Raw genomic sequence first — 27,280 nt, 5'->3', positions numbered from 1 at the left:
ATGAAGAAACTACTAACAGTATTATTAGGATTAATCACTTTACGTTGTGATGAGGAAGATCAAAGGGAATAGAGAGAGAGGTGGTGGGGTATGTTTGAGCTTCACCTTAATAGGGCATGGAGGAGTGATATACATGCATGTGTATATATTGATACCTTTATCTTAAATTTTGCTGTTAAAATGGAGGGATTTTAATTATTCAAATTAGTGCTAAATAAAATCTGCCTTACTCACGTGACATGAGCTTGAGCCTTGAGGGTGCTCCCTTTGTCCCCTTCTCTCTGATGGCCTCCACCTCAAAGTCTAATTAGGCCCAAGAAATTAATGCCCTAATTGTACTAGGCTAAAGAGTTAATTAATTAGTGATTCTGCTCACTTCTACGCCCTTTGAACTTCTGCTTTTGAAACAATTTTCTTTTACATATTGAAAACATTTTAAAAGAAAATAATGTATATTTTTTTAAAAAGTTAAATTCCAACAATATTTTTGTAGAAGCTTCAGCAGAACCAGCTAAATACGTTAATAAAATATCTAACGACAATTTATGAAAAGATAAAAGCTGTTTTAAAAATCATACTAATGTAAGAACAAGTGGCTGCAGGGCCATTCCAAGCCCTCCTCTTCTTGGGAAGGGCATGTTTTGATGACAATGGGAGTGATCGATGCACGTGAGACAAAAAATCTTAGGGGACTGTGTTAAAGTAAAAGTGCATGGAGAGATTAATTAATAAGAGAGAGCACGTACGTACCCACCCCCCATGCATTGGGATGCTTAAATGGTCCTCCTCCTCAATTTTTTTCCCAATAAGTCCTTCAAATTTTTTTTTTTTTTAATCCTCTCTCATTTACTCAGCACTTCATCGAGAAAATTTTTTAAAAAAAATTTAAAAAAAGATGAGAAAAGATTAAATTAGTGGAAATATTGGGAGGGAGTTAGGGTTTCGAGAGAACAAGGGTGGTGGGGTTTTGGGAAGGGGGCAAAAGATAAAGTAGTAAAATTGTGAAATAGTGAACCGGGCCAGGTGAGCGAGATTTTTTTAGTGGATAAAAAATTGGACCGGGCACGGTTCACCATGCGAGTGGGTCGAACCGGGCGTGGGGCTTTTATTAAGGGCGCGTTGGGGCTCATCTTTTTGACCGTACCCACACAAGACAATGACATCACCTCGGGAACATGGCCCGAGTCCGGTGCTCTGAGATTGGGTTCAAAACTCTGGATCGGATCGGATCGAATTGAAACAAAACTACACGGGCTTGAACTGTTGAATACATAATGCTATACTGGGTCGTAATTTGGACTTGTATCAAAATGATATTTTAATTTTCAGAGTGTGTGCAAAATTCACCACTCCATAAATTTTATTTTTACAATCATCGGCTTCTAAATTAGGTAAAATATAAATACCTAAAACCGGTCTGCAGGTCGAGCCTCTGTTCAGACCGAAGTAAATCTACTCAGCTCGAACCTGGCCCAGCCAGAAAATTGTTGAGCTACTTACATTTTAAAAAAAAAAAAACAAATTTGACGAGGATCAATCAAGAAAATCTAAAAATTTAATCGGATCGATATGAATTTCATCGGGCCTCCAATTTTCAGAACTGGCCCGACCTAGTGAATCATACATTGGGTGGGTCACGCTAGATTTGCTCAAATCTAATTGTGTGGTAGGTACATTTATGACCTGTGGGTAAGCATGTTAAAATGGAAATAAGAATCCAATTTAGTAGGTTAGATAATTTATTTACAATTTAACTATATCTAATTTATTGTCTACGAGACTTCTCACAGAAATTTAATTAGTGTAAGTAACCTCCCTCGGCTTAATTCTGTGTTCTTAATTAAATTGTGGCCGCTCTTTTGTACTAATTAATCTAAAACCAATTTATTTACATGATGCATGTATATAATATATACTATATTGACTTAACCATGCACGTACCCACACAAATATGTTCTTCTAAGTTTCCAAAGTTAATTACACATCTTATATATTTAAGTCCTTTTTTGCGTATATTATCACACACCCAAATGCATGCATGCACACCACAATTACCAAATTAATTACTCACTTATATATCTAGAGCTTCTCTCGCTTCCTGACGCTCACCTTCAGGCCACCCTTCATGTGTAAAATAATGGACAGTTTGGGCCGAGCCACGTGTCCCCGCGCCACCTCTACGCGGAAATTTCCGATCACCGCCGCTACGACCGCCTTCATCTGCGTAAAAGCCAGGTCCTTCCCGAGACACGTCCGCGGGCCGGTGTTAAACGCCAAGAATACGTACGACGGCACGTGCCGGATCTTCTCCCCGCCCGCCACGAGCCACCGCTCCGGCTTGAAATCCATGCAGTCGGCGCCCCATATCCCCTCCATCCGCGCCATCGCGTACAGCGAAAACATAATTCTCTGCTGCCGGTGAACGTGGACGCCGCTCGGTAGAGTGTCGGGTTTCGCCGCCGACTTGTGCTCGAAGGGGACGGGCGGGAAGAGGCGCAGGGACTCGCACAGCGCGGCGTGCGTGTAGACGAGTTTGTGCAGCTGCGCGGGGTGGTTCGCCGGTGCGTGGCGGGTCAGCTCGGCGACGATCCGGCTCTCGACGTCGGGGTGGTGGGCCACCAGCCAGAAGAACCACGTCAGCGCCGAGCTGGTCGTGTCGCGCCCCGCCACCATGAAGTTGAGCGCCGTGTCCCTCACAAACCTCTCGAACACGTGCCCCCGCGCGTGCGCCATCTCCCTCCCCACCTCCTCCTCCGAGTCCAAGTACGAACCCAAGAGGTCGTAGCCGCGTTGACCACCACCACCACCACTGCTGCTATTCTTAGCTTCTCTTCGCATGGCGATGTATTGAGCTATGGATTCGTCTATCACCTTCGTTGCTGTGGCCATTTTTCGGTAGTGGCCCACGTTGAGCCTCCTCTGTAGCTTCCACCATGCATGAGGGGTGACGTGGCGCGAGAACAGCACCTCCTCGACGTCGTCCATGGCCTTGGCGAAGGGGACCGTTGGAAAGTCAACGGAGAGGCACCCCGGGTCAAATCCAAACACGAACATCGCCGTGGTATCAAACGTGAGCCTAAGAAACACGTCTTGTAGATCGAACACCAAGTTTCCTTCAGCTAAATGGCTGAGTAATGGAACAAGCCCTTTTTCCAGCTTCTCCTTTGTGGACTGAGCCACAAAGGCCCGGAATTTGGGCTCGGCCATTAGAGCATGGGCCTTCTTACGTTGAAAGGCCCAGGAGTCGCGGTCGGCATTGAAGATGCCGTCGCCGAGCACGTCGAAGATGGCGGCGAACTCCCGGCCTTTCGGGTAGTTGGCAAAGTTGGCGGTGAACACGTAGCGCACGTCGTCGGGATCGCAGGTGAGGAGGACGTCGACCTTGGAAGCCCACGGGCCTTTGAAGACGAAAGCCCTCCCCGCGAGCCGGAGGACGTCGGTGCTCCACTCTAGGAGGCGGTCGTAGTTCGCAAGCACCGACGGGAGCACCCCGAGCACAGGCCAGTTCACCGGCATTCTGCGGCGGCGGTTGAGATGGTGGAGGAAGAGGAAACATGGTATGGATAGTAGGATTTCTGGGTATCTTTTGGCTAGGGTTAGCGGAGTCACAAGCCATTGCAAATAGTAGTCCATTGCCATTGTTAATGGCGGTTCATGCATGATGCATGTGTGTGTATTCACACACTCTCGAGTGTGTTGGATTAACATAGAATGGTTATTTATAAGCCCTAGCCACACCTGATTTTTAAGTATGGTTTGGATACATTTGGCCAAATTTAGAACCCTCTTGATTGGGCTCCATATTCAAAATAAGAAATATTCCTAAAACATTTTAAAGCCAATAACCTAATGTGGTATGCTTACCCACTACAACAGAATTAGGTTATAGGGACACATGTTTGGGACATTTTTGAGTAAGTGTCCCATTTATGCTAAAACTTAAAAACACATCTACTAATGCCTAAATATAAAGTCCAATCCAATAAAAAATAAAAGATTACTCTACTCAACCCACCATACCTAGTGCATTTAGCCCGATTACAAACAGAAAAGAAAAAAAAGAAAAATCAATTACCATCTTTTTTTCTCTCTTTACTCAATTCACTGAAATTCTAGACGAAAAGTCTTTACTGTCGTCCTCCTCCGCCACCGCAGCCAATGAGATAGAGTTTCGGCGGTTGTTAAATGCTTAAATAAGTGTTTGTAAATTAGCAGCACTCTTTTAGGTTATAGCAACACTCTTTAACTGTCACTATATACCTAGCGACCCCACATATAGCAATACTTTTTAAAAGTGTCGGTAATTTTAGCTAACAGCACTTTTTTGACATGTACCTATATTTAAAAGTGTCGCTATAGACCATTTTTGTTGTAGTGACCTCGGAAGTTATTAATTACAGCCTATATAGAGTAAACGAGTTAGCTTAGCATGCGACAGAAAATTAGTTGTTTTGCTTAATTTTCTAATTATATCCTTTTATGGTACTTAATTGAAATCGGCTTTAACTCTAGAAAACTAAAAGCACTAGTAATTAAATTGTGCACATCATATATATACAAGTTTAGTATTTCATCAGTAATTGTACATGAGTATTTTCTTTTGTTTTTTTTCTCTTAAGTGTGTATTAATTAGCATTAACTATATTATTTCTAGTGATGTACTTTTTATAATGTAATCTAGATATATAAATAAATCAACTACGTACCTGTGTAAGTGATCGGTGATCACAAAGATAGTTAAGACCCAAAAAAAGGAGTAGATTCAAAATTAGTAACTTATATTAAGTTTCTTTGACCTCCGAGCTAACTCATGGGTGCTGTTTAATTCTTATAGCAGTAATTAAGTATCGTCAACTTAGTAGTTGTTGTTGTTGTATATATTTATGTGATTCAATCTTAACCGTATACATATATATCAACACTTTGTTTCTTCGTTTCGAGAGTTTATATACTAAGTTTTAGCAAGGAAAAGGAGGCATCTGCATCTATATATAGTACTCTGATTATTCAATTACTTTGAAAAAAGTGGGAAATTTTTCTTTAAGAAAAAAACAAGAACAATTAGATGACCAGTTAAAAAACAACTGCTATTGATCAACTTGTTTACATAAACTTTCACATTTATATATATCAGTTACACAATTATTTTCTGCATCGATATATCTTATAATATATTTTCATGCTTCTATAGTACATTTTCGGCACTCCAATGCAAATGTTTTCTGGTCTCAATTCTCATATACAGGGAACCACTCTATGCATGTTTACAGGTTTTAAGAGAAGCTTCTTTTTCAAATACTTTAGGATAGATTATGAAAATGATAAACCTTAATATTTTTACATTAGAACTGTGACCAAATGATTTAATCTTCATCTGGGAGAGCAGAAATAATTTAATCTTCAGAACGACCCAGCCGGACCCTCTCAAAATTGTCAGTAAGGTTAAACAACTATATAATTCATGGGATTTTCTTTTAGCGGCTAATCAATAAAGTTTTTTTTTTTTTTTTCCATCCATCTCGTTTCGAGGCCTAGCTGCCTCACTTCTGTAGCCTAATTCATCTTTTCAATGAATGAAGCGGGTAGCATGCTACCTTTTCCTCAAAAAAAAAAAAAAAAAAAAGAACTATGACCAAATGACTATAAAATTAAAGAAATTTATGTTAAGTACTACAAGGCCAAGGAACCTAAATTGAGCGTTTGATAGGGACCCGTATGCCTGTTTCAATACCATAATTTTCCCTGTTTAAGGAAATTATCGAGTTCATTAGCATTATAGGAAGTATGTTTGTTGTTCTGTTGCCATAATTTAGGAGAATTATAATTAACTAATTAAGGTTCATTCTCTTGTCAATTATACGTAGAAATTGGAGCAGAGAACTTGGATTACAAGCTTCTAACTCTGGAAAGAGGAAATGGCAAAGTGGCATCACAGAAGATTTAATTGTGACAAAGAGAACATGCTAGCAATAGGAAGGGCCCACTAAAATTAGGAGGTATATATGGGTTCTATAGATTTAAATATTTTATAACTACCATTCATTTTGAATTTTATGAAATATATATATATAGTATAGACCACACTGTAGTGATGGTCTCTTTCAACCCCCAATAAGATCCTTAGTTTAGGCCATATTTGTTGAGTGAATATTTATATCCCGAGCAACTGGTAGTTGATCATTAATTTTCTTACTGAGGTAAAATAACCACGACTAGTGGAAAAGGAGGTGGCCTTTGACTTTGAGTCGTAAAACTCCATGGATATTTGATATGACTTCTATAAAGTTGAAAAACCTTTTCTTGCCTGAAAAGTAAGAATTGTAATTGGAAACTTATGCATCATCAGTAAAACTATATATAAAAAAATTTCATACAGACTATCGTTTGTTCTTAATACAAGTGTCAAAAAACTTCCTAATTGGTATTCGAGATTTAAAATTTGAAGTATAATTGGTTTCATATTTTTAACTAAATTTATTTATAAAAAATTAAACAAATCAATTCTCTAAATAATAATAATAATAATAATTTGGCACAAATTCTGCAAGAACCTATCAAAAAAAAAAAAAAAAAAAAAANAAAAAAAAAAAAAAAAAAAAAGGAAATGCACCAGCCGGGAATCGAACCCGGGTCTGTACCGTGGCAGGGTACTATTCTACCACTAGACCACTGGTGCTGTAGTAATTAGATATTCCACAGTTATTTAGTAATATTAGTAACCATTAGCCAGCAAACTCTTTTGGAGTGTAAATTTTATTCCTCCCCGTAATAAACTTTTGTCTTATATATATATTTATTGAATACTACAAATATTACATTTTTAAACTTTAATTTTTTATAGGTAGAGTCACTTTGTTAAATTTTTTTCATTTATTTGTCAACCGAAACAATATGGAGGCTGATTTAATTGTTGCAGCGACTTCAAAAACCTATTTGCTCTTGCCTTTTGAGGTTATAATTTGGACCGTAACAAATAAAAAAAATCATATAACCACCGGGCCAAACGGTTCTAAATATGTGTTTAGTCGGGGTGTTAATTGTACGTGGTTTTTGTAGAGTGCAATATAGCAGTTCGTTACCGACCGTCTCTAGCGCTAGTGGTAAAGGATTTGATGGTTGGTATTTGAGATAGTTGATTTATATTTCTAGCTAAATTTATTTATAAATAAAATAAACGAAGCAAGTAACATACTATCTATCTCTCAAAAAAAAAAAAGAAAAAAAAAAAAGAAAAACATAGCAGTTCGTTTAGAATGTGTGATTAGACGAGCAATGCACGCAATTCGGTTGACCAAATATGAACAATTAAATTAACTTTAGTTTCTTTTCCAATAAAAAGAAAAAAGAAAAGCTCTGAACAAAATTACAAAGATTATCGAAAAAGACCAATCAAGGTCCACCCACAAATAATTAAATTATATTCTTCCTCAATAATACGAACAGCCAACACCCAAAAATATGAAAGAAAAAAAAATCAAGAAAAAAGGAAAAAAATTCCCCCCCAAAAGATCCCCTCATTACACTATATATGCATGTTTATATATATATATATATATATATATATATGCATCTACCTCAACAAGGTGGTGAGGATGGGGAGGAGGAGAATGATAACGAGGATGAGAGCAGCGACGAAGCCGATGCAGGCCCACTTGCGGGAGCTCTTCTGGTGCTCGCGCGCGGTTTCGAGCTCGACGGCGCCCCTCCGGACGAACGAGTTTGCGTGCGCGACGTGGCTCTCGATGTCGTTGAGCTGGTGCCCCTGCGCCTCCACCAGCGCCGCCATGTCCAGGAACACCTGGTGCAAGTCCAGCAGGCTCTTCTCGATCTCCTTCACCGCGTCGTGCCGCTCCTGGATCTCCGTTATCGTGTCCATCACCTGCGCTCAACAATTACCACTACGGCTTAAGTCATGTTCAGAGCGATCAAAATTTTCATGCAGCAGAAAATTAATACTGAGTTCGAATCTTCTAATTATCATGAAATAAGTCAGGCATTTTTCACACGCTATATATAATTATTTCTTACGAAAGAATTAACGATTGAAAATCAAAATAAATATGGCATGTATAAGAGGTTTGAAAATTGAATTATTTATTTATATGAATTGTTGAATATATAAATTAGAGATACAATTTTCTGAGGACTTGAATTTTTGATTTTTGAAGAAGAATAATAATAATTATTATTATTTTACATTCATTCTTTAACATGATATTAATTTTATGCGTATGAAGCTAGCTAGTGAAGTGAATTGGTTGATCATCGACGGTGGATCATGCACCTACCTGTCCTCTCCCTTGCTCCTGTATGGCCTTCTGCAGGAAGGTCTCGCTCTCCCCGGACGATATCAGCGTCTCGATGGTCCGCTCATCGGGTTTCTCCCCGGTGACGGTGAAGTAGCGCCGGCCGACGGTCTCCTTATACTCGGAGGCGATGCGCGTGCGCAGGCCTTGAAAGTCGTCCATGAGGTCCTTGAGCTTCTTTCCGAGGCCGCAGACGACGGACGTGCGGGTGCGGTCGGCGGAGGAGCCGGGGCCGCAGCCGGGGAGCTTGCGGTGGGCGGCGTTGGACTTGTCGAGCGCCTCGAGCTTGGCCTTGACGGCTTTGGCGCGGCGGAGCACCTGCTCGATGTCGGCGTCCATGCGGGCGCGCAGCGACTTCACCGTCGTGGCCGTGTGCGCCGTCTTGCTCTCCTCGTTGGCCTCCTGCAGCCGGCGGTACAGCTTCTCGAGCCCCCGGAGGTCGTCCTTGACGTTCTCGACCTCCTCGAAGAACTTGTCCAGGTTCACGGTCTCGCGGCCCGACTCGCCCGCCGTGCCCGCCTCCATCGCGTCCAGCACGACCTGCTGCTTCAGGTCCGTGTACTTCTTGAACGAACTCGTCGAGAACAGGTCGTTCATCTTCTTCCTATCCTCTCGATCGCGCCCCGACTCCTACAAGTTAATTTCCACAGTAATCGACGAAGGCTATATATCGAACGTACGCACGCTCGAGGTTAACTAATTTCATGCATGCAAAATTATAAATTTCTCTTGAAGCCCCCCCCACTGTACGTGTTGTTTAGGCGATTTGGGAGATAAAAAGGGGAAAAGGGCTGAAACACACACACGCACACACACACACAAATAGAGAGAGAGAGAGAGTTGTGGTGGTGAGAGGAGGTCGACCAACGAAGACAATGGTCGTTCTCTTTCCCTCACACACACACACACACTCTCTCTCTCTCTCTCTCTCGATCTCTTTCTCTCTATCTTTCTCTTCGGAGGAGGGGGAAAGAAGGGGAGAGGAGAGAGAAAGAGAGGAGGGAGGAAGAAGGAGGNGTTTGAGAGTAGTCTAAGAGAGAGAGAGAGAGAGAGAGAGGGGGGAAAGAGAGAGATCATAACATAACAAACCTACGGTCGAAAACATCCTCGGGAGCTGCACCCCCGCGGTAACCGAGTCGACGGAACGGACGGTGCGGTGTCGCGGCTTTTGTGTGGGACGCACGGCTCCCCTTGTCTCATCCTCCTCCCGAATCATTAATTGCATGCACCACGTGCACCATGCACCGCACAGACCACAGAGTCCTCAGCATGTGGGATACCCTATTGCATCCGAATCAATGGGATCTCTTTTCGTATTGTTAATGCGTGTCAACTATTCAATTTAAACTTTGTTTTTAATATATTATTAATATTAGTTATTAACGTGCACGAGATGTATAAACACACGGGGTGCAGGGGAAAAAAGCCCGCTCCACTTATTTCGCAACTGCCCCTCAAACTACAGTGGAATGTTGGATAGTTTTGGACTTAGTTTGATATTGAGATCTATTTAACGCTATTAGGGTAAAATAGAGTTGAGAAAAAAAACATATAGAAATTTACTTCTATATTCTCCGGTGCGACCGCAGAAAATATATTATAACCGACTCATGGCGATATACGGAATACAATATTACGTACGAAAATAAATAGGTATTTTTTTAACGTATTTTCTCATCGAACGTAACGCAATCTTCTCGCAATTCCAAACGAAGCCCTACTAATGGACATATTTTGTTAATTGGGATTTATTAATTGGGATGGGTATATTTTGTTGAGAAATTTGATTATATTAAGGAAACTAATGGAGAGGTAAACATTGATAGTGTATGCGGGCCACGTCAACCGTCATAATAATTTATTAAAAAAAAAAAATCCGTCCCATCTCAAGGGAAAATGGGGAACACGGCTATGGAATCATCATCAGCTACTCGGGAGGAGAGAAGGCCCATGTCATGTGAACCATTTTGGGTGCTAGTGTTATTATACTATCACAGTGGTACATTTCTTATTATCATTAATTTATTATTTACTATATAACTATAATTAATCAGACCTAATGAAATCAATTTACAGTAAAAAATTGTTTCGTTAGAAAACAACTCGAGGAACATAGGCGAAGCCATTTGAGTTAATTAACTTTGGTTGCGCAGGTCAAGTGAGGATCAAAATCAACTGACCTGATGATGGGTTTTGGTCAGCTTCGAGTCTAGGAACCTTGACCCAATAGTTCATTGTTTTTGTTTTATTTTTCTATCTTTATTCCTTAAGCTCTAATTTATCAATCTTAACGATGAGTCGATCGCATAAGAGGAAGTAATTTAATTACCGGGGGATCTGGCAAACGGGTTGAATCAAGTTGGAATGATTCGAAATTAACTCTCACCTCTTAACTTAAGTGATTCGATCGAGTTGGTTTGGCTCGTGCTCGACACATTGTTTAAAGGGTCTATGTAAATTGAGCATAGATAACTGAGGCGTGTACTGTTTTAATCAACCTAGCGGCCGTTCTTTCTGAGATTAAATTGCTATTAGGCCAACAAAAAATGAGAACAGTTGATGAGGATTAATCAGTACCACAAAACTGTTATGATAAAGGCAAAAAAAATCTAGCTCATCGGACGTGAAAATATCAAATAAAAATCCAAAATAAAAAGAAGAAAAAATAAAATACATAATCTTTAAATGTTCAGCAACTGATTTATATCCACGAACGAATATGCAGTGGAGATATACAAAATATGTTTCTCTCACAAAATTTTGGTTCCAAAAAATACACCATACTTTATTTCATCTATTGCACCAAAATTAATAGAATAAATGGTATATTTATAATAGTGGCTAAATTCTAAATCATACAAATTTAATAAGACTAGAAAGATTTTAATTAGATTAGGCATAATCTAAATTTTAATAGAATAATCAAAATAGTATAAAGTTAGAAAATATTGTAATACTAGAATTCAAGACATATCAGAATTTGAGACATATATATCTAATAAAATCAAATAGCAAAACCTACGTTAGTGCAATTATGTACAGAATTTAACTAATGAAGAAACAAGACGCATTTTACACTGATCCTTTGTAATACGAGAAATAACATATAATTAAGCAAGTAAAACAACCGAAGTAACAAGGGAACTTGAAGAGATCGACCTCCTCTTAAATTTCCAACTTCGACTGTGAAGTAGTAGTACGTAAATCTACTTCACAGAAGCAACAGCAGAGTCATGCCAATAGCCGCGGCCGCCGCGGCTGCGCCTGCTGCCGACGTCTTCACCCCCGCACTTAGGATCTGCACTGGGAACAAGCACCCGTTTTGCGACGCGTTCTTGGTAGTGATCTTCGCCAGCCCGCCGAAGTCGCACGCGCGCACGTCCTGGTCCTGCATCTGGAAGTACATGTTGAATGCATACGATATTTTCCCGGACTTGTCCAAGCCATTGCACGACGATCCGGGCACCAACGCCGTGCAATCGCCGCTCGAGCACGCGAACTCCATGTCCCCATCCAGGCTGCTCAGGTCCTTGGCATCCCGGTTGAACACGCACCATTGTGCCGGCAAGTACTCCACGCCGGTGGCGCCCACCAAATACTTATCATGTCCCTAACATTGAATATAGAATATTAGAATTCTATCCTTCTATCAGCTTAAAATTTTAGAGAAGTACGTACGGTATAACCGTTCAGACCTGCCCAGAAAGGTCCATTGGGAACTTTGGCTTTCCGTCGTAAGTGAAGAGCCCCCAGTGCCGCTCGAAGTCTCCTGGTAGAACGCTCTTCATATCCTCATCGATCAAGCCGAAGAGATAGACATCTATCTTCCCAGGACGGAGCGGCGTCCCTTCTTTCTTCGCCATTTTCCTAAAGAAGCCGTCGTAGAATCTCTTTGCGTAAATTACATTAGCATTTTTATCACCGTCGGTGGGCCATCCTACCTGTTGAATTTAAAAATACCGTTCTTCAGTAACTTTGGTTTTTAGAGATAAAAAAAGAGCTTTATCAATAGTTTTTTTTGCGTCCATTGGGTCATCATTTAATTACAAATGGAACCATGTATTAATGTACGTGAATGTCGAGAAAAAGATTAACATTATTTTATATAGCAGCTTAAGCCTTTTAATATATATATATATATATATATATATATATACATAAAAGTTAGGGTTACTATACTCTTGTGAGTATAGAGCCCTTTATTACTCATAAGTTGTTTTCAATAATTGAATTGACGATCCACTCCGTTAAATATGATATAGAGTATTAAAAACTTTTTAAATGATCTACATAACGTTTACGTTGTGAATCGTCGATTCGAAAACTCTATCATCGGAAACAACTTATGAGCACGTTTAATGGTGTAGAGCATTTAAATCGTACTCATAAGAGTATAGTAGCCGGACTATATATATATATATAGTAGGGCTACTATACTCTTATAAGTATTGGGTCCTTTGTGCTCATAATTTGTTTTCGATGATGGAGCTTCCGAATCGACGATCCACTGGATTAAATATGATTTAAAGTATTTGAAACTTCTAGAAAATAAATTTCGTAATTTTTTAAAATCATAATAATTTCCATTAAGCGAACATAAAATGAACAGTCAAAATCGAATGACGTCTTAAAAATAAATGATTGGATTCTTCAATTTAATATCGGAGTTATTGATCTTTATCTAGACAGTGAATAGAATTTTCTATCAAAAATTCAACCTATTCGAATTCTTTTGCACCGTTAAACTAGTAAGTATTTCATACCGGCCATTAAAATTATTAATTTTGTGAGCTTTTGATCGTAAGTTAAATGATGTTGAAAAATTATGAAATTTAATTTCTAGAAATTTTAAATGCTCTAGAAAATGTTTAACAATATGGATCGTCGATTCAGAAGCTCTATTATATATATATATATATAGTAGGGCTACTATACTCTTATGAGTATATAGCTCTTCGTACTCATAAGTTGTTTCGATGTTGAGGTTTTCGAATCGACGATCTACAACGCTAAACATGATCTAGAGTATTTCAAACTTTTAAAAAATAAACTTCATAATTTTTTGAAATCATTATAAAGTCTATCAAGCCAGTATAAAATGAACGTTCAAAATCGAACGACATCTTAAAAATGGATGATCGGGTCCTTCAATTTAAGATTGGAGTTATTGATCTTTATTTAGGTAGTGAATAAAGTTTTCTATCAAAAATTCAACCTATTCCGACTCTTTTACACCGTTAAGCTAGCAAATATCTCATATCAGCCGTTAAAAATTGTCAATTTTGTGAGCTTTTGATCGTAACGTAAATGATATCGAAAAATTATAAAATTTAATTTCTAGAAATTTTAAATATTCTAGATAATATTTAACGGTATGAATCGTTGATTCGGAAGCTCTATCATCAAAAATAACTTATGAGTACGAAGGTGATTCTACTCAAAAGAGTATATAGCCGAACTCTATATATATATATATATATATATATATTGTTTCGGGCAACCTCGCCGACGATGATTGGCATGTTAGGCACGCCGGCCTTCTTCAACGACCAGGCAAGAGTGTCGTAGTTGGCGTCGAACACGTTGGTGTAGTGGGCCTCCTTGTCATCGATGGTGGGGCCGCCGCCATCAAAAAAGGCAAAGTCGACGGGGAAGCCGCGGTTTTGGTAGAGGCTGAGGAAGGGATAGATGTTGACGACGAACGGGGCGTTGTGGTCATGGAGGAAGCGAACAATCTGTACCATGAGCTCGCGGATGTCGGAGCGGAAGTTGCCGGCGGACGGCACGGGGTCGTTATCTGGGGAGCTGTAGACATCGGCATTGAGCGGGACGGTGGTCTTGATGCGGTTTCCGACCCCGGCCTCGTCCAGGGCCTTTTGAACGTTCTTTAGGGCGGGAAAGGTGGTGTTCAGAAACGAGCCATTGTAGCTCTTCAGGAAGGGCTCATTACCCACGGCCACATACCTGAACAATTAAATTTTAGACTTTAATTCTTTATAAAATGAAGTATAAAAAATTAGAACTAATATTGTATTTAAAGTTCATATTTGGACGGTGGTAATGTTTAGTACAAAACTCGCGTGTTAGTAGAAAAATTTGGAGGGAGCAAATTGAAACAATTAAAAAGTGTTCGTTACTTGATATTGACCCCTCCATCGTGGTCATATCTGGTAACATTCTCCTTGACCCACTTCTTGGCGTTGTCGTAGCTGCTGCTCATCCGAGCGAGCTGGTCGTTGGGGATGGCGAGCATGACCTCGATGCCGGTGCCCGCGAGCGCGCCCACGGTCCACGCGTCCGCGTCGAACAGCTTCACCTGGCTGATGCCGTTCGCCTTCAGCATCCGCACCACCGTCGTCGGTAGCATCGGGTGCGACATCTGCGTCCCCCAGTTCACTCCGATGCCCTCCACCGTTGATGATGCGACGGCGGCGGCGGCGACGGCAATCGTGGCAATGGAGAACCACGTGAGGGCGGCCGCAGGAGGCGGCATGGCGGGGGAGGCGGAGGGGAGAGGAGAGAGGAGGTGAAAGATTTTTTATTTTATTTTATATGAATATATGTATATTTTTTAATCTTTTTGGTTCTATGGTGGGGGAGGAGGAGAAGGGAGCGCCATGGAGTGCGGATGGAGAGGTCCTAAAATGGAAGGCGGGAGTTAAACGGTTTTATGTTTGCTGTTGATTTGTAAACTAGATTGACAGAAATACCCTTCTCTGCTTGCGGTTTGAACAGGTAAAAATGTATAAAAACCTCCTCAACTATATACGTATTACATTTCAAAATTGACCTCTCAAATTTTACCTCTCAACTTTTAAATTTTTATATCGCTAATAACTTATATTTTCTACGTCGAAAAACTCAAATAAGAAATAAAAAAGGAAAATCCCAAATTAAAAAATGTAAAAGCTTAGCGGTCCATTTCAAAATTTCCTATAGTCGAGGTTTTACCTTTTAACCGTGTGGCCTTAAGATAGTAGGCCCGGGGTTAATAATTCCGCCCATCAATTCAAAAGTAAATTTTGGGCTGTTTCAGAGCTGGGTCAAATCCTGATGAATTGGGCCCGATGTTGGGCCAGACCCATCTATTACTAGAGGATTTGGGTTGAGTATCCGATAATTAATCGTTGCCGTAGGATCCGGCCCGTTAATTGCCGCCGTTGTGTAACAAAAACCCTTTCCAAAATGCATTTCGCTCTATCTCTTCCTCGCCCCTCTCGACCACTTCTCTCTACTTCGATCCTCTCCCCCTACTTCTCTTCTTCTTCTTCTGCAACAGGTATGCGGCATTTAAACCCTAATGCTTGTAACCTCCAAATTGATCTTCGTTTGGGGCCACTACTTTTTCATGCCTATGTTTGGAATGCGTAGAAGCCGATTATTTGATCTTTGTTTTAGTTTGTTATATGTTTTAGATGACAATCGATAGATATTTTTCTTTTTTATTTTCGTATCCGCAATTTTAATGAATCTACTGATTTAGAGTATCCGCAATTTTTATTCACCTTAATTCAAGGTATTTGATTAGTAGATTTTGATGGGACCAACATTGGCTCTCGATGGAAGCAGATCTCCTACAACTTCACCAGGTAAATTTTTCTGGCATGGATCCATGCTTAGGGTTTTTTTTTTTTCTTTTCTTAAAACTTAAAAGTATACATATATGCATATACATTATCTGAAAATCCATATTTCTGACTTAATTTCTCGTCGCTGGTTCATAAATCATTTTTTGTGTGAAAAGATAAAAGGAGTTATTTGATTTCTCACTGCTTCAAATTGAGTAGCTAAGTTTGGAAATAGTGGTTCCTGTTGTTGACATACCCCTAGTTTTGTTTCCAGGCCAGTGATCAGTCTTTTTGTTGCTTTTTATCTAGCATGCACGAGTAAATTGCATGACTCGGTCGTGGTCCCGCAAAAGCTGTTCGCATCAGTCACCATGGGAGAGGAAAAGCCTTTTGATTTTCTCCGCACTTTGTTTGGTACATTCCTCCTTATCTAAACTTGATAATTAGCTGTTTGACCATAATATGTTGATTGAAATGCTTACTAGAAATCCCTAATGTTGTATTTCTAATTGAGACAACGGAATCAGCTTATAAGGCATACGGTTTGGTGGGCTCATTCAGAGTAAGATTCATGTATCTAGGATTATCTGTTGGTTTTTAGAGTTCCTGAATTAAATAACCAAGTTTAAAACATTAAAATTTTCCAAGCCCCTGGACCAGCTTTTATAAGGCAGGATAATTATGCAAGATGGCATCACAATCGATGGTTTTTGGTTGTAGAAGCCTTGTTAAGTTTTTCGGAAATGAAAATTTGTTTGCTACTTCGTGGGCTTTCTTTCTGTAAGAAACAATTATGAGTTGTTAATTTGCTGCATTCCCTGTTGAAGCATTGCTAAATTGCATTAGAAAATTTCTTAATCATATCCTCGATCTTCTTAATAAATATATTCTAAAATTTTTTTGTTCGGTTCGCTCATAAATTGCATGGCTTTTGTGACAGTTAGAATGCATACATTTGTGAAATATACTAGCTTTACACTAAATGTATCAGAAATACAATTACTTTGTTTGTGAGTTATATCTCTTTTATTTTTCCAGAGGGTGTTATCGCCGGAGGCACTGCTGGTGTTGTTGTTGAAACAGTTCTATATCCGATTGATACAATAAAGACAAGGCTGCAGGCAGGTCAATCATAAATAAAATCATTATTCATGTACTAGTCATGTTTGGTGTCTTGTTTTTAACTTTTTAAGCTTAAGTAGGTAGTAACCTTTTGAATATAAAATGCCTTTTGAATATCTTTAAGGTTATAAATGGCGGATAGCCGGTACATAGTGTTTGAAGGATATCAAAGCGCGTAGCTGATGGAGGACCCCATAGCGGAGTTTATATAACTGCATTTGTAATAACATCTTAGTTTCAAATATAGAAGTATAACATTTTTAATTTTTGTACATTTATATTCCAAATAGTGTTTCCACTTAGCATAGAGATCCTTCATAACCATGGTGGTCCTTCGAAGCAGTTGCTGTAGCAGCCATAGCAGCTGCTATTTAGAACACCAATATTTTCATACATCAAAACTCCAATTTGGACTTCTGATTAGATGGGGTAGCTGTTTTGAAGGAGTGCTTTTAACTGTTTCGAAGGAATAATTCTAATTGGAGCTTGCCTTTTGCTATATATGTATGTGCTTCATCTATAAATACATGGACACACTAATATGTGTAATGTCTGTTCGTATGCATGTGCATCTGCCACTTACACATGGCATAGTGTGTATATAACATCTCGAGATCTTCAACAAGGCCAAAATGCTAGTCCAGATTCCCATGTAATAGTTAACTTTGCAGATATCTAATGAATTATCATTTTCACTATGGAAGTTGCCATACTAATGTGGATGGAAACTATATAGCTGCTACTATTTTCATGAGATTTGCGTAAAATGTCCTCTTCATGCTTTCTACTTGCCTTCGGCGTTTTCCTTTTTTCTGTGCAAGATCCATGATTATGCTAGGTGTTATCTTTTTATTGTTGCTGTTAAGTTTATCGAGATAGTAGATGATATGGAAGATATATCTTACTACAATTTAATCGAAATAATATGTAAGATACATTTTACTGGAATTTGCTTTGTTCTGTAGGCTGCTCGTGGTGGAAGCAAAATTGAATGGAAGGGCTTGTATTCCGGATTGGCTGGCAATATAGCTGGAGTGTTACCGTGAGTAATTTATGCCCAAGTTACGCTTTTTCACTAATTTACAATCCATATTTGGACATTTTTATTTTGAACAAAGTTTTTTTTTTGTGCTGGATTTAAGCTGTTGTTTATTTCCTGCTGCTGCAGCATTTGCAGTGTAGGAGCTCTAATGGCAAAGTCATGTTAGATCCACCACAAAAATAGTGTTTGTCCACCACACAAATTGTTTTCAAATTCTACAATAACCTAAAGACAACAGCAATTCTTAGTAGGAAAAATTTATGGTGGTGCTTAATCAATCAAGGTTGATCTAAGATATAGTTTTTTCATAATCTAGTCCCTGTGAAGGTGCTTACTGTCAACAGTAATTCTACATCTTTTTTATGTTCAAATATTGCTCTTTGTTCTAGCTATTATTATTTCTACTTTGCTCGTTTACTGAATCTCTTTGTTTGTAGGGCATCTGCTGTATTCGTGGGCATATATGAGCCTACGAAACAAAAGCTACTGGAAATATTTCCTGAAAAGTTTAGTGCAGTCGCTCATCTGGTAAATTAAAGCAGATTTCAAGTATTTTGTGTTGTTTCTGTTACTATTGAAACTTTTAGTTGGGTGACCTTAAGGTTCAGCCTGCTCACATGGAGAAGAACTTGATTGTCTTTTTTGTAAGGCACTTCGTTTGCATAATAATGATTTTTAGTCATAAACATTAATTTGAAGACAATTCTGATATCATCTCTCAGACTATTCATGCTGGCCATTGAACTAGTTTCTCATGATAGAAAATTTATTTTTGTCTAGCGAGTACGAACATGAAATCCAAGTTTATTCGAGGAAAAACATGTTGATTTGTATACCTGAGCTTGCTTTGAAAGGGTTGATTATTTGTTAATGCTTCTATGGCTGCTTAATTACATTGGATATTACATATCTCTTGTGAAATTCCATGGATATCAAAAGGGTTTTGTATACATGTTATCTTATTCTTGCTGCATTCTAATATATGGAAGTAATATAGACTGCAGGGGCCATTGGCGGGGCTGCTGCTTCTCTTATCCGTGTTCCTACGGAGGTATGTACATCGATGAGCGTGCATATATATCGAAGTGTCTCGAAGTACTTTAAATTCACAGACTTCACCTCTTTCAGGTGGTTAAACAAAGGATGCAGACCGGACAATTTAGCTCAGCTCCAGATGCCGTTCGTCTTATTCTTGCAAAAGAAGGCTTCAAAGGTCTTTATGCTGTATGTACATTTGATTGCCCCTAAATTTTTACTATTTTTAGATTTCATAAATCCTACTATGATGGTATAAATTATATATTTCAGCTTCTTATGCCTTTTCAACTATACTAGAAATGCTGTGACATGCTTTACCTTGTTATTTCTTGGGCTTGTAGGGCTACAGTTCCTTTCTGTTGCGAGATCTACCATTTGATGCCATCCAGTTTTGTTTATATGAGCAGCTTCGAATTGGATACAAGATTGCGGTACGTTTAATTTAACTCAAATTCATTTACATTAAGTACCTATATCATGTTCACGCAGTATTGGTGGATCTCTGAGTTTATTTACTCCTGAACTGAATGGTTTTGGGACAGCTTCTTGAGGAAAATAATATTGATTTAGTAACTAGTGTTCTTCAACCTTGAGTAAATTTGTTTCAATTATCTTTTTCGTGCAGGCAAAACGAGAGTTAAATGATCCAGAAAATGCTGTAATTGGAGCAGTAGCTGGTAAATCAGTTGTGCTGCTTTCGGTCCCTAATAAACGTGTTGTCTTATTTCCATTTCAGTGACAAAAAGAAGCTTCTCTGTACTTCGTTGCCTCTATTATCTTTTTTTTTTTTTGTTACGCAGAGTACTTCTATATCTGTACGCGTAGGATATCTTTTTTGACAGTTCGGCATTCTTGTCGAATCATCTGCTGAAATTACTACAAAAATTTCAGTCTAAAAGAATATTATTGCTTAAAGAAGTTTCTAATTGAATTTGGAACCTATATACCTTGTTACGATCGTCAATTTGGCAAAGACGATATAATCCTGGAAACTGGTGCCACTCCCTGGAGAAAGGAAAGAACTGGGCCATACTTTGGCGAAATTATTATCTATGGACCATCTTATTTTCTACTATCCATTAGATCTTTGCTTTCAATTTCCAGCTTTACGAAGGAATTTCATTTTTAAGTATCAGAAAAATCTACAGCTATCTTTTTAATTTCTCAGGGGCAATAACTGGAGCTATAACCACACCGCTTGATGTGATGAAAACAAGATTGATGGTTCAGGTTGAGTTTGTCGCTTTCTAAATTATACTAATCACTGAACCTTTTCAAAGATTATTTATTTCTTCAAATCTCTCTATTGCAGGGTCAAGCAAATCAATACAATGGGCTTCTAAGTTGTGCCCAGACTATTCTTCGAGAAGAAGGCCCAGCTGCGTTTTTGAAGGTATACCAACATTAGCCATTTCTCTTCTCTATATAAATTCTTAGGAGTAAAGGAAGCACTTTTTGTTGCTTACAACAGAGGAAATGCATTGCAAATTTGTCTTGATATATTGCATTGTTATGGACTTAATTTTCTAATTAGAACGTTATTTTTCTTAATCTTTGTTTCTCATGATTAATTTCTAAACAGGGTGTCGGACCAAGAGTTCTGTGGATCGGCATCGGTGGGTCCATATTCTTTGGTGTCCTCGAGAGGACAAAACTCTTACTTTCTCAAAGGCGCTCCAAGCGCTCCATATCTGAATCTTCAAAGGAAGAATAATACAAATCTCTGAGTCTTCTCATTGAAGTACTATGATCCAGATTGAAGACTTACGATTTGGCCCAATCTTTCTTCTGAATTATTTGGTGGGAATAGAAGTAGCACTGATTTATTTTTTTTCTTTTGCTTCAAGTTAAGATGCAGGGAGTTTTTGTATGTCAAATTTAATGGTTCTACTTGTTAATTTGTGGGAGAGAGAAATAGGGCAATTTGGTGCTTAGTTGTATTTGCTTTCCTATTTTGTAATTTATATATTTATATTTAAGACCAATTTAGGGATTTGAAACATAGTGAATTTCCGTAGTATTAAGTGGTCTAAGTGTTTCTGCATAGTTTACAGCTGTTATTCTTCACCTAGCTCGTATACGTGGCATTTCTTCTTATCGACGAAGAGGAAATGGATTGTGTCACTGTTTTAAGTTAATAATAATTAGCTAATTTTCAAACTAGGTTAATCTTATTGGTATGCCCATATTGATTGCATAAAAAGGTGACCTAAACGCATGAGAAGGATTTTAAATTTGTGCCAATACAAAGGCTCATAGGGGATATATATAATTTTTTTCAATCATAACTATATAAAAAGTCTATAGTAATCTCTACCCAATTAAACTGGTAGTTTTTATATAATATAAAATCATTAAAATTAAATTTTAATTTGCGCGCACAGAAACTGTGCTTGGAAGGGAAAAATAAAAAAGCAATAATTTACTAAGAGTATGTTTCGTTTGCCATTAAAGTACATCAAAAATAGTTATTGATATAGAAAATAATTTTTCGTTCGCCGTAAAACTATTTTTCACACGAAAAAGTATTACTTATTTTCGAAAAAGTCACTTTTTTGTTTACGGCTACTCAAAGGCGAAAAATTAAAACTACCTCACGTTTGGCTTCGGCCGAGCACCGCAAAAATGAATTAGTCATTAATTTAATTACCTTTTATCTTAAAAATCACAACCTTACCATATAAAATCTGTTAGCTATGAAATTATTTAATTATTAGCACACATCTACTGATATTTACTTAAAAATTTAATTATTGCATTAAAATTACAATAGCAATAGCAATAAAATGTAATTGTCAGCCAACGAACTTTGCATCTAATTAAGTTGAGATTTTTTAAAATATTTTTTTATTTATAATTTAATTAGTAATGTAATTATTATATGAAGACTATGATAAGATGTTACACTCATTTTTTATAAGGTTATTCACAAAAATTTAACAGTAAACTTAATAATGTTTGAAATCTAATTAACATGAAAAAAAATATTCAGATGATAGTAAGATTATTACATTTATTTACAAATTTCAATATATATACTCACAAGTCACAATATTGTGATAATAAGAAACTCAGTTTATTTATATTGATCGAAAATATCACGTTGGTAAAGAGAAAAGAGTCTTTAGCCCTTTACGAATCTTAAAGCGTGATGCGTCAGCAAATAAGCCCACGCAGAGGAAAAACGGAAGCAGGGTACGGTCTCATCCTCCATTTCGTGCTTTTGCTCTCTTTCTGTTCTCTTCGTCGTCCTCGTCTCCCTCTCGTTACAAACCCTAGGATCGAACTAGAGAGAGAGAGAGAGAGAGAGAGAGAGATCGGCGAGGATGAGCGGGAACGGGGCGAAGAAGGTGGCGGAGGTGGCGACGAAGGCGGGGAAGGCGATCGACTGGGACGGCATGGCGAAGCTCCTGGTCTCGGACGAGGCGCGCAAGGAGTTCGCCAATCTCCGCCGCGCCTTCGACGATGTGAATCAACAGCTCCAGACCAAGTTCAGCCAGGTACTATTCCCTCCCCGGATCTAGGGTTTCTTTGCTATTGCCTTTTAGCTTGCTGTTTTCTTCTCATTGGATCGCTCGGTCCTCTCTTCTATCCTCGATCTAGGGTTTCATTTTCTCCGATCGTATGTCTGTGTATAATTTTTTTTGTTGATTCAAGTCCTTTTAGCTTAGATCGCATGATAGCAACTCGATCAGCGTGCTAGTGGGAGTTATTTCTGATAAAATGAATGAAAATAGAGGGAAAAGAGTAGAGTAATAGGTTGTTCAAATGTATGCTAACAGAATAGGTTTAATAGCTGATGTTTGTTGCAACACCTATATTTTGGGGCTATACTGGTTTTATACTCGTGCAATGCATGAGCATGTTTGTATGATAATAATTACGTTTACATGGCAACTTCACAATTGATAGTGACTGAGATGTATAGGAAAGCTCTCTAATCTGAAGCAAAACTAAGAGCTTCTTATTAGTTTAAAATATGTCCAAATGTGATTTTGTAAACCAGTGCTAAATCATTGATGTGTAAATATGAAATACGAAACAGTTTGATACTCCTTATGTAAGCATTTATATGTTGCAATTCCCAATAGTCTGTTAGATTGTTTGTCATTGTTTTTCAGTCATCAAATATTTTTCCGTACCATCTTTTACAAAATAAGTACGCAAATGTTCAAAATAAGAAACATCAACATATGTGGTTAAACTGTCTCTTGGAGCAGATAATTTAAAAGAGAAGCCTGATCAAACAAAGAAAAACATGCGAATCTGATTTCAGGTGGAAATATTAAATCATGTGAAGCAAACTATTCCTCACCTTTTGTGTATGTACTTTTGGAATAAACTGACTTTGAGATTATAATCTATGTAATGGGTACTAGATTGAAATAGAAGTGCACAGAAATATGTTAATAGAGGCAAATTTTTATCTATGAAGATATATTTCCTTCTTCTGTTAGCCTTTTTAAATTACATCACAAATCCATTTATTGCTCATATGTGTCTGTGAACTTCGTAGGGTCTTAGACGTGGATTAATATGTGAATACTTTTTATATTTCATTCTTCAAAATATTATATCTAAAATTTGATGAATATGTGAATACTTTTTATATTTCCTTCTTCAAAATATTATGTCTAAAATTGACTGAAATTGTTCTGCTCTAGACTAAACTAAGAATTCTTTGCATCGAAATGCATGTGATGTTCTTTTTTTGACTTATCTTATTAAAGGTTTGATGTTTCTTAGAGAAACGTATGAGTACATGGTAATACTGCTATGCAAGTTTATATGCTATTATTTATCGTCTCTCTATTTTCATCATGACTGTCATTACTCATAATAAATAAATTTCTGACATTGGCTAATGAGTGATAGTGCTTTTCTCGTCTATATAACGTAGGAACCTCAACCTATTGACTGGGAATTTTACAGAAGAGGGATTGGCTCGAAATTGGTTGATGTGTACAAAGAGGCTTATGAGAGTATGTCCTCTTTCTTGATCAACTTTTCTGTGAGAAAATAGACTTCTGTAATTTTATCAATTTAGGGATTTATTTTCATGTAATTGCTAGAGTTGTACTTTAGCCTTCTCCTTTTGTCTAGAAACTGATTATGTAGATATACAATTGTCTTTAAGAGGCTAAAGTTGATTGGATAGTTAGCCAATGCACTAGTGGAGACTGTTTAACTTCAATTTCAACACATTTCTTTAAGGTAAAATGTTAGTAGTCTAGGAAATTAACGGAGTGATTGGTTTTCTTCTTATCAATGACTTCTAATCAGTTGGACATTTAGTGATAAAAGGTTTCATTGTAGTGCCTCCCGAGTTAAAAGAGTGTCTTGTTAGATATTTGGTAGACTGAAATATAAGATTCTTCGGAGGGGACTTCAAAGGTGCACTTGCTTTTATGATCAATGAATGAACTACTGACATCTTATATGAAAATTCTGCTGAAGTAATGATTCCTTTGATTCTTATTTATTTGACCTTGTTCTAATAAGCCGGTGAATGTGCATGGAACTAAGATTCAGTGATTTATATCTTGGCCAAATATTTTGCATCACATGGAATTTTTTGCTTGGAAGATATGTATTCCTTTATTTTGTAATCTGACTATGGTAGAGCCACTCTTATTGCAGGCATTGAGATCCCCAAATACGTTGACACAGTGACTCCTGAATACAAGCCCAAGTTTGATGCTCTTGTGAGAAAGTTTGCATAACCTTGTTTCTGTAAAATGATAATTCTTTCATGGAAGAGATGCCTTCTGTAATTAATAGGTCTGTATCCTAATTGGTTTTAATGCCTTTATTTATTTCTTCTTTTTTTTCATGGAAAAATTGCAGGTGGTGGAGTTGAAAGAAGCAGAACAGAAGTCTCTCAAGGAGTCAGAGAGGTTGGAAAAGGAAATTGCCGAAGTTCAAGAGATGAAGGTGAGAAAGAAGGAAGCTGCTCTGATGTTAAAACATTCACTCTTTTTTCTACTCATAAGTTGTCTTCTACAGCTCTCTTTTATGGTGTTGGTTTTTATATGTATTGTCGTATTGTGCAGAAAAAGATAAGCACCATGACAGCCGAAGAGTATTTCGCGAAGCACCCTGAGCTCAAGAAGAAGTTTGATGACGAAATCCGCAATGACTACTGGGGTTACTGACGAGTGAGCTTTTCGATGCTTTTCTTTTGCAGATTTCCAATAAAATCTATCTTTTCTATGTAATTTTTTTAAAAAAAATTGCCGATGTTTTAGGTTGTTTGTTTGATTTACAGCTGCTCTCTCCTGGAGCTGTGCACAATCATGTGTCATAACTCATCCTTTCATGATTCCTATCTATTTGATACTGTTACTTCATGTGTGGTCTCCTATGTAGTAATAAGAGAATTTTCCTCTGCAGACAGTGTGAGTCAACTGTTCAAGCGATTAGTTCACTTGTTTTTTTTTCAACACCACAATCTTCTTTTCGGGTTGTTGAAGAGCTAAAATTGGCCTGTTTATTTTCCATCTGTAACTTATGTTTGCATCACTCGTCTAGAAATGATTTGGTGACAAATAAAAATTCAATCTGTTGGCCTGCTTGATCTAGGTTCTATTTGGTATACCAACTATTTAGTTTGGTGCTTTCATGGTTAATTTCTGTTTACCATTCATTCACCATCGTAGTTATCTATATATTGAATGTTTGAATGTGTGCACATCCATTTCTGTATTTAGCTAGCTGTAGGAACCAGAAATTGAAGCTTTTCCTCTACCTTCGCTCTATCACTCGGTGGTCTCTGGTAATATGCTGAAGCTGACGATGTTAGGACGGAATGAGGGCTTTAGATTTCAAATTAGAGATTGCTAGACCAGGGTGTCTGTTTTTGAGTTTGGACCTAGTTTCTCAGTGTTTACTGCTTCAGAAATTTAGTACCTGTTTGGCTTGACTTTTGCAGTAGAGCCCTTACTGAACCTCTCCATTCATTGTGAGGTAAACAAAGCTCCATATCCGGCGTTATGGCGGAACGTTGAAAACAGCGCGGTACATTGCAGTGCAATTAAGTAGTCTGTGGCATTCGCGTCTTTGTTTGTGCCCAGTTCATGTTTTATGTTCGACTTGGGCCTTGTTTGGTCCTGCCGGGCGATTCGGGCTTGGTATTCTCCTGTTATGGCCCACAGAAGTTCCTACTATCATTTGTACTGTGTGGTGCAATGAACTACAGTGGCAGGCCCAAGTGCCTGCTTCCTAGAACGCAGGCTCCAAACGGGCGGTTTGCAGCTTGATGTGTTTCGCCCCGCTAATGTCTGTGGTGTGTATGGGATGCTTTTACCATTCATCAGCAGTAGGATGTATATAACTTGTACTTATATTTGAATAATTTGTGTGTATCTATCTCACATCGTTTCCGTAGCAGTAGGATGTATATAATTTGTACTTATATTTGAATAATTTGTGTGTGTCTATCTCACATCTTATCTGTTTCTAAGGGAGGGTTATCGACGAAAAAAAAAAACAAAACAAACAAAAAAACTCTATTAGTGCCTTGAAGTGATGTAATGCTCGTGTAAACGTTGCGTCACTACAGGAGGTGGATTCTGCAACTGCATTAGCACTACAACAACAATACAATGTCAGTCACGTGTTATGTCTTTTGCTACCACCTAATAGCAATAATGATTATGATTACTCGCAGCAAAGCGCTTGATTCCCTTCTCTCTCTGGTGACTGATTGGCCGATCCATACACACGTATCACTTGGTGGAATCTGCGGCAATCTTTTTTTTTATTTTACAGGTAGTAACCAACCAGTACGGGGAAAAGTTTATACGAAAATTTTCTTTTCGAGCCACCACTCCCACATTCTCTAGCCGAAAGAAAATTACTTTGCTGCTAAGTTAAGACAGGGAAAGGAAAAGAAAACATAATCTGTACATACATGCTCCTGGTCATTGGCGTGCTAATCATTATTTTGTGGTGTAATAAAACTTCAAAAAAAACAACTAACCCGTCGCCAAATCGTATGCTCAACGTACCTCGCAATATATTTATATGTATATAAAGAATATAGCTACTGTGGAGAGTGTGAATGTGTCTTTTCACGCCGCACTCGCGCAGTGACAAGTTGAACAGTTAAATGCAGAGATAAATATGAAAAGGTGGAGGGCTTTTGGGAAAGCTTTTTCCTTGGGCGGGGTAAAAAGTCAAAAACGCTATCCTACCCCTCAGGA

General features: G+C 38.1%; 5 protein-coding genes and 1 non-coding gene across 11 annotated transcripts; 2 read left to right on the top strand and 4 right to left on the bottom strand.

Moving 5' to 3' along the window:
* On the bottom strand, positions 2,080 to 3,639 carry LOC109710210 (alkane hydroxylase MAH1-like). Its single transcript, XM_020232694.1, has one exon. The coding sequence runs from the start codon at positions 3,637 to 3,639 to the stop codon at positions 2,080 to 2,082; it is 1,560 nt and encodes a 519-aa protein (XP_020088283.1).
* On the bottom strand, positions 6,606 to 6,676 carry TRNAG-GCC. Its single transcript has one exon. It is a non-coding gene; the product is annotated as a tRNA-Gly (tRNA).
* LOC109710368 (syntaxin-124-like) lies at positions 7,373 to 9,274 on the bottom strand. The gene is made up of 2 exons (XM_020232884.1): positions 8,289 to 9,274; positions 7,373 to 7,879 (listed from the first exon to the last, which is right to left on the bottom strand). The coding sequence occupies exons 1-2, from the start codon at positions 8,901 to 8,903 to the stop codon at positions 7,571 to 7,573; spliced, it is 924 nt and encodes a 307-aa protein (XP_020088473.1). The 5' UTR covers positions 8,904 to 9,274; the 3' UTR covers positions 7,373 to 7,570.
* LOC109710369 (ATP synthase subunit d, mitochondrial-like) lies at positions 9,345 to 26,440 on the top strand. 4 transcript variants are annotated; one of them, XM_020232885.1, is made up of 6 exons: positions 9,345 to 9,359; positions 22,366 to 22,576; positions 23,977 to 24,058; positions 24,717 to 24,781; positions 24,924 to 25,010; positions 25,130 to 25,662. In XM_020232885.1, the coding sequence occupies exons 2-6, from the start codon at positions 22,403 to 22,405 to the stop codon at positions 25,229 to 25,231; spliced, it is 510 nt and encodes a 169-aa protein (XP_020088474.1). In that variant the 5' UTR covers positions 9,345 to 9,359; positions 22,366 to 22,402; the 3' UTR covers positions 25,232 to 25,662. The 4 variants fall into 4 exon arrangements, with proteins under 4 accessions (XP_020088474.1, XP_020088478.1, XP_020088477.1 ...); XM_020232889.1 differs by lacking the exon at positions 9,345 to 9,359 and adding an exon at positions 26,008 to 26,440 and having other exon boundaries at positions 22,275 to 22,576; positions 25,130 to 25,234; XM_020232888.1 differs by lacking the exon at positions 9,345 to 9,359 and having other exon boundaries at positions 22,275 to 22,576; positions 25,130 to 25,234; positions 25,325 to 25,662.
* On the bottom strand, positions 11,385 to 14,840 carry LOC109710365 (glucan endo-1,3-beta-glucosidase 8-like). The gene is made up of 4 exons (XM_020232880.1): positions 14,444 to 14,840; positions 13,808 to 14,270; positions 12,002 to 12,247; positions 11,385 to 11,916 (listed from the first exon to the last, which is right to left on the bottom strand). Exons 1-4 carry the CDS (start codon positions 14,797 to 14,799, stop codon positions 11,518 to 11,520), a joined length of 1,464 nt encoding a protein of 487 aa, XP_020088469.1. The 5' UTR covers positions 14,800 to 14,840; the 3' UTR covers positions 11,385 to 11,517.
* LOC109710366 (S-adenosylmethionine carrier 1, chloroplastic/mitochondrial-like) lies at positions 15,475 to 21,105 on the top strand. Of its 3 annotated transcripts, none has more exons than XM_020232882.1 (13): positions 15,475 to 15,585; positions 15,838 to 15,895; positions 16,149 to 16,288; positions 16,913 to 16,995; positions 17,962 to 18,038; positions 18,476 to 18,566; positions 19,036 to 19,089; positions 19,167 to 19,262; positions 19,418 to 19,507; positions 19,702 to 19,753; positions 20,245 to 20,306; positions 20,389 to 20,469; positions 20,659 to 21,105. In XM_020232882.1, exons 1-13 carry the CDS (start codon positions 15,492 to 15,494, stop codon positions 20,788 to 20,790), a joined length of 1,110 nt encoding a protein of 369 aa, XP_020088471.1. In that variant the 5' UTR covers positions 15,475 to 15,491; the 3' UTR covers positions 20,791 to 21,105. The 3 variants fall into 3 exon arrangements, with proteins under 3 accessions (XP_020088471.1, XP_020088470.1, XP_020088472.1); XM_020232881.1 differs by having other exon boundaries at positions 15,835 to 15,895; XM_020232883.1 differs by having other exon boundaries at positions 15,568 to 15,585; positions 16,184 to 16,288.

Source organism: Ananas comosus, linkage group 5 (assembly GCF_001540865.1).
Source record: "Ananas comosus cultivar F153 linkage group 5, ASM154086v1, whole genome shotgun sequence".
NCBI lineage: Eukaryota > Viridiplantae > Streptophyta > Magnoliopsida > Poales > Bromeliaceae > Ananas > Ananas comosus.
This window is presented reverse-complemented; position numbering and strand designations above follow the sequence as displayed.

Bases quoted from the DNA above. Each gene is read 5' to 3' on its own strand.
- LOC109710210 (XM_020232694.1), bottom strand. From the start codon at position 3,639: ATGGCAATGGACTACTATTTGCAATGGCTTGTGACTCCGCTAACCCTA.
- LOC109710368 (XM_020232884.1), bottom strand. From the start codon at position 8,903: ATGAACGACCTGTTCTCGACGAGTTCGTTCAAGAAGTACACGGACCTG. The intron at 7,880-8,288 runs GTAGGTGCATGA...TGTTGAGCGCAG, and splicing joins AGGAGCAAGGGAGAGGACAG to GTGATGGACACGATAACGGA.
- LOC109710365 (XM_020232880.1), bottom strand. From the start codon at position 14,799: ATGCCGCCTCCTGCGGCCGCCCTCACGTGGTTCTCCATTGCCACGATT. The intron at 14,271-14,443 runs GTAACGAACACT...TTAATTGTTCAG, and splicing joins GATGGAGGGGTCAATATCAA to GTATGTGGCCGTGGGTAATG. The intron at 11,917-12,001 runs GTCTGAACGGTT...ATTCAATGTTAG, and splicing joins CAATGGACCTTTCTGGGCAG to GGACATGATAAGTATTTGGT.
- LOC109710366 (XM_020232881.1), top strand. From the start codon at position 15,492: ATGCATTTCGCTCTATCTCTTCCTCGCCCCTCTCGACCACTTCTCTCT. The intron at 15,586-15,834 runs GTATGCGGCATT...GTATTTGATTAG, and splicing joins TTCTTCTTCTTCTGCAACAG to TAGATTTTGATGGGACCAAC. The intron at 19,090-19,166 runs GTATGTACATCG...CACCTCTTTCAG, and splicing joins TTATCCGTGTTCCTACGGAG to GTGGTTAAACAAAGGATGCA.
- LOC109710369 (XM_020232889.1), top strand. From the start codon at position 22,403: ATGAGCGGGAACGGGGCGAAGAAGGTGGCGGAGGTGGCGACGAAGGCG. The intron at 24,782-24,923 runs GTGAGAAAGTTT...GAAAAATTGCAG, and splicing joins AGCCCAAGTTTGATGCTCTT to GTGGTGGAGTTGAAAGAAGC. The intron at 25,011-25,129 runs GTGAGAAAGAAG...CGTATTGTGCAG, and splicing joins CCGAAGTTCAAGAGATGAAG to AAAAAGATAAGCACCATGAC.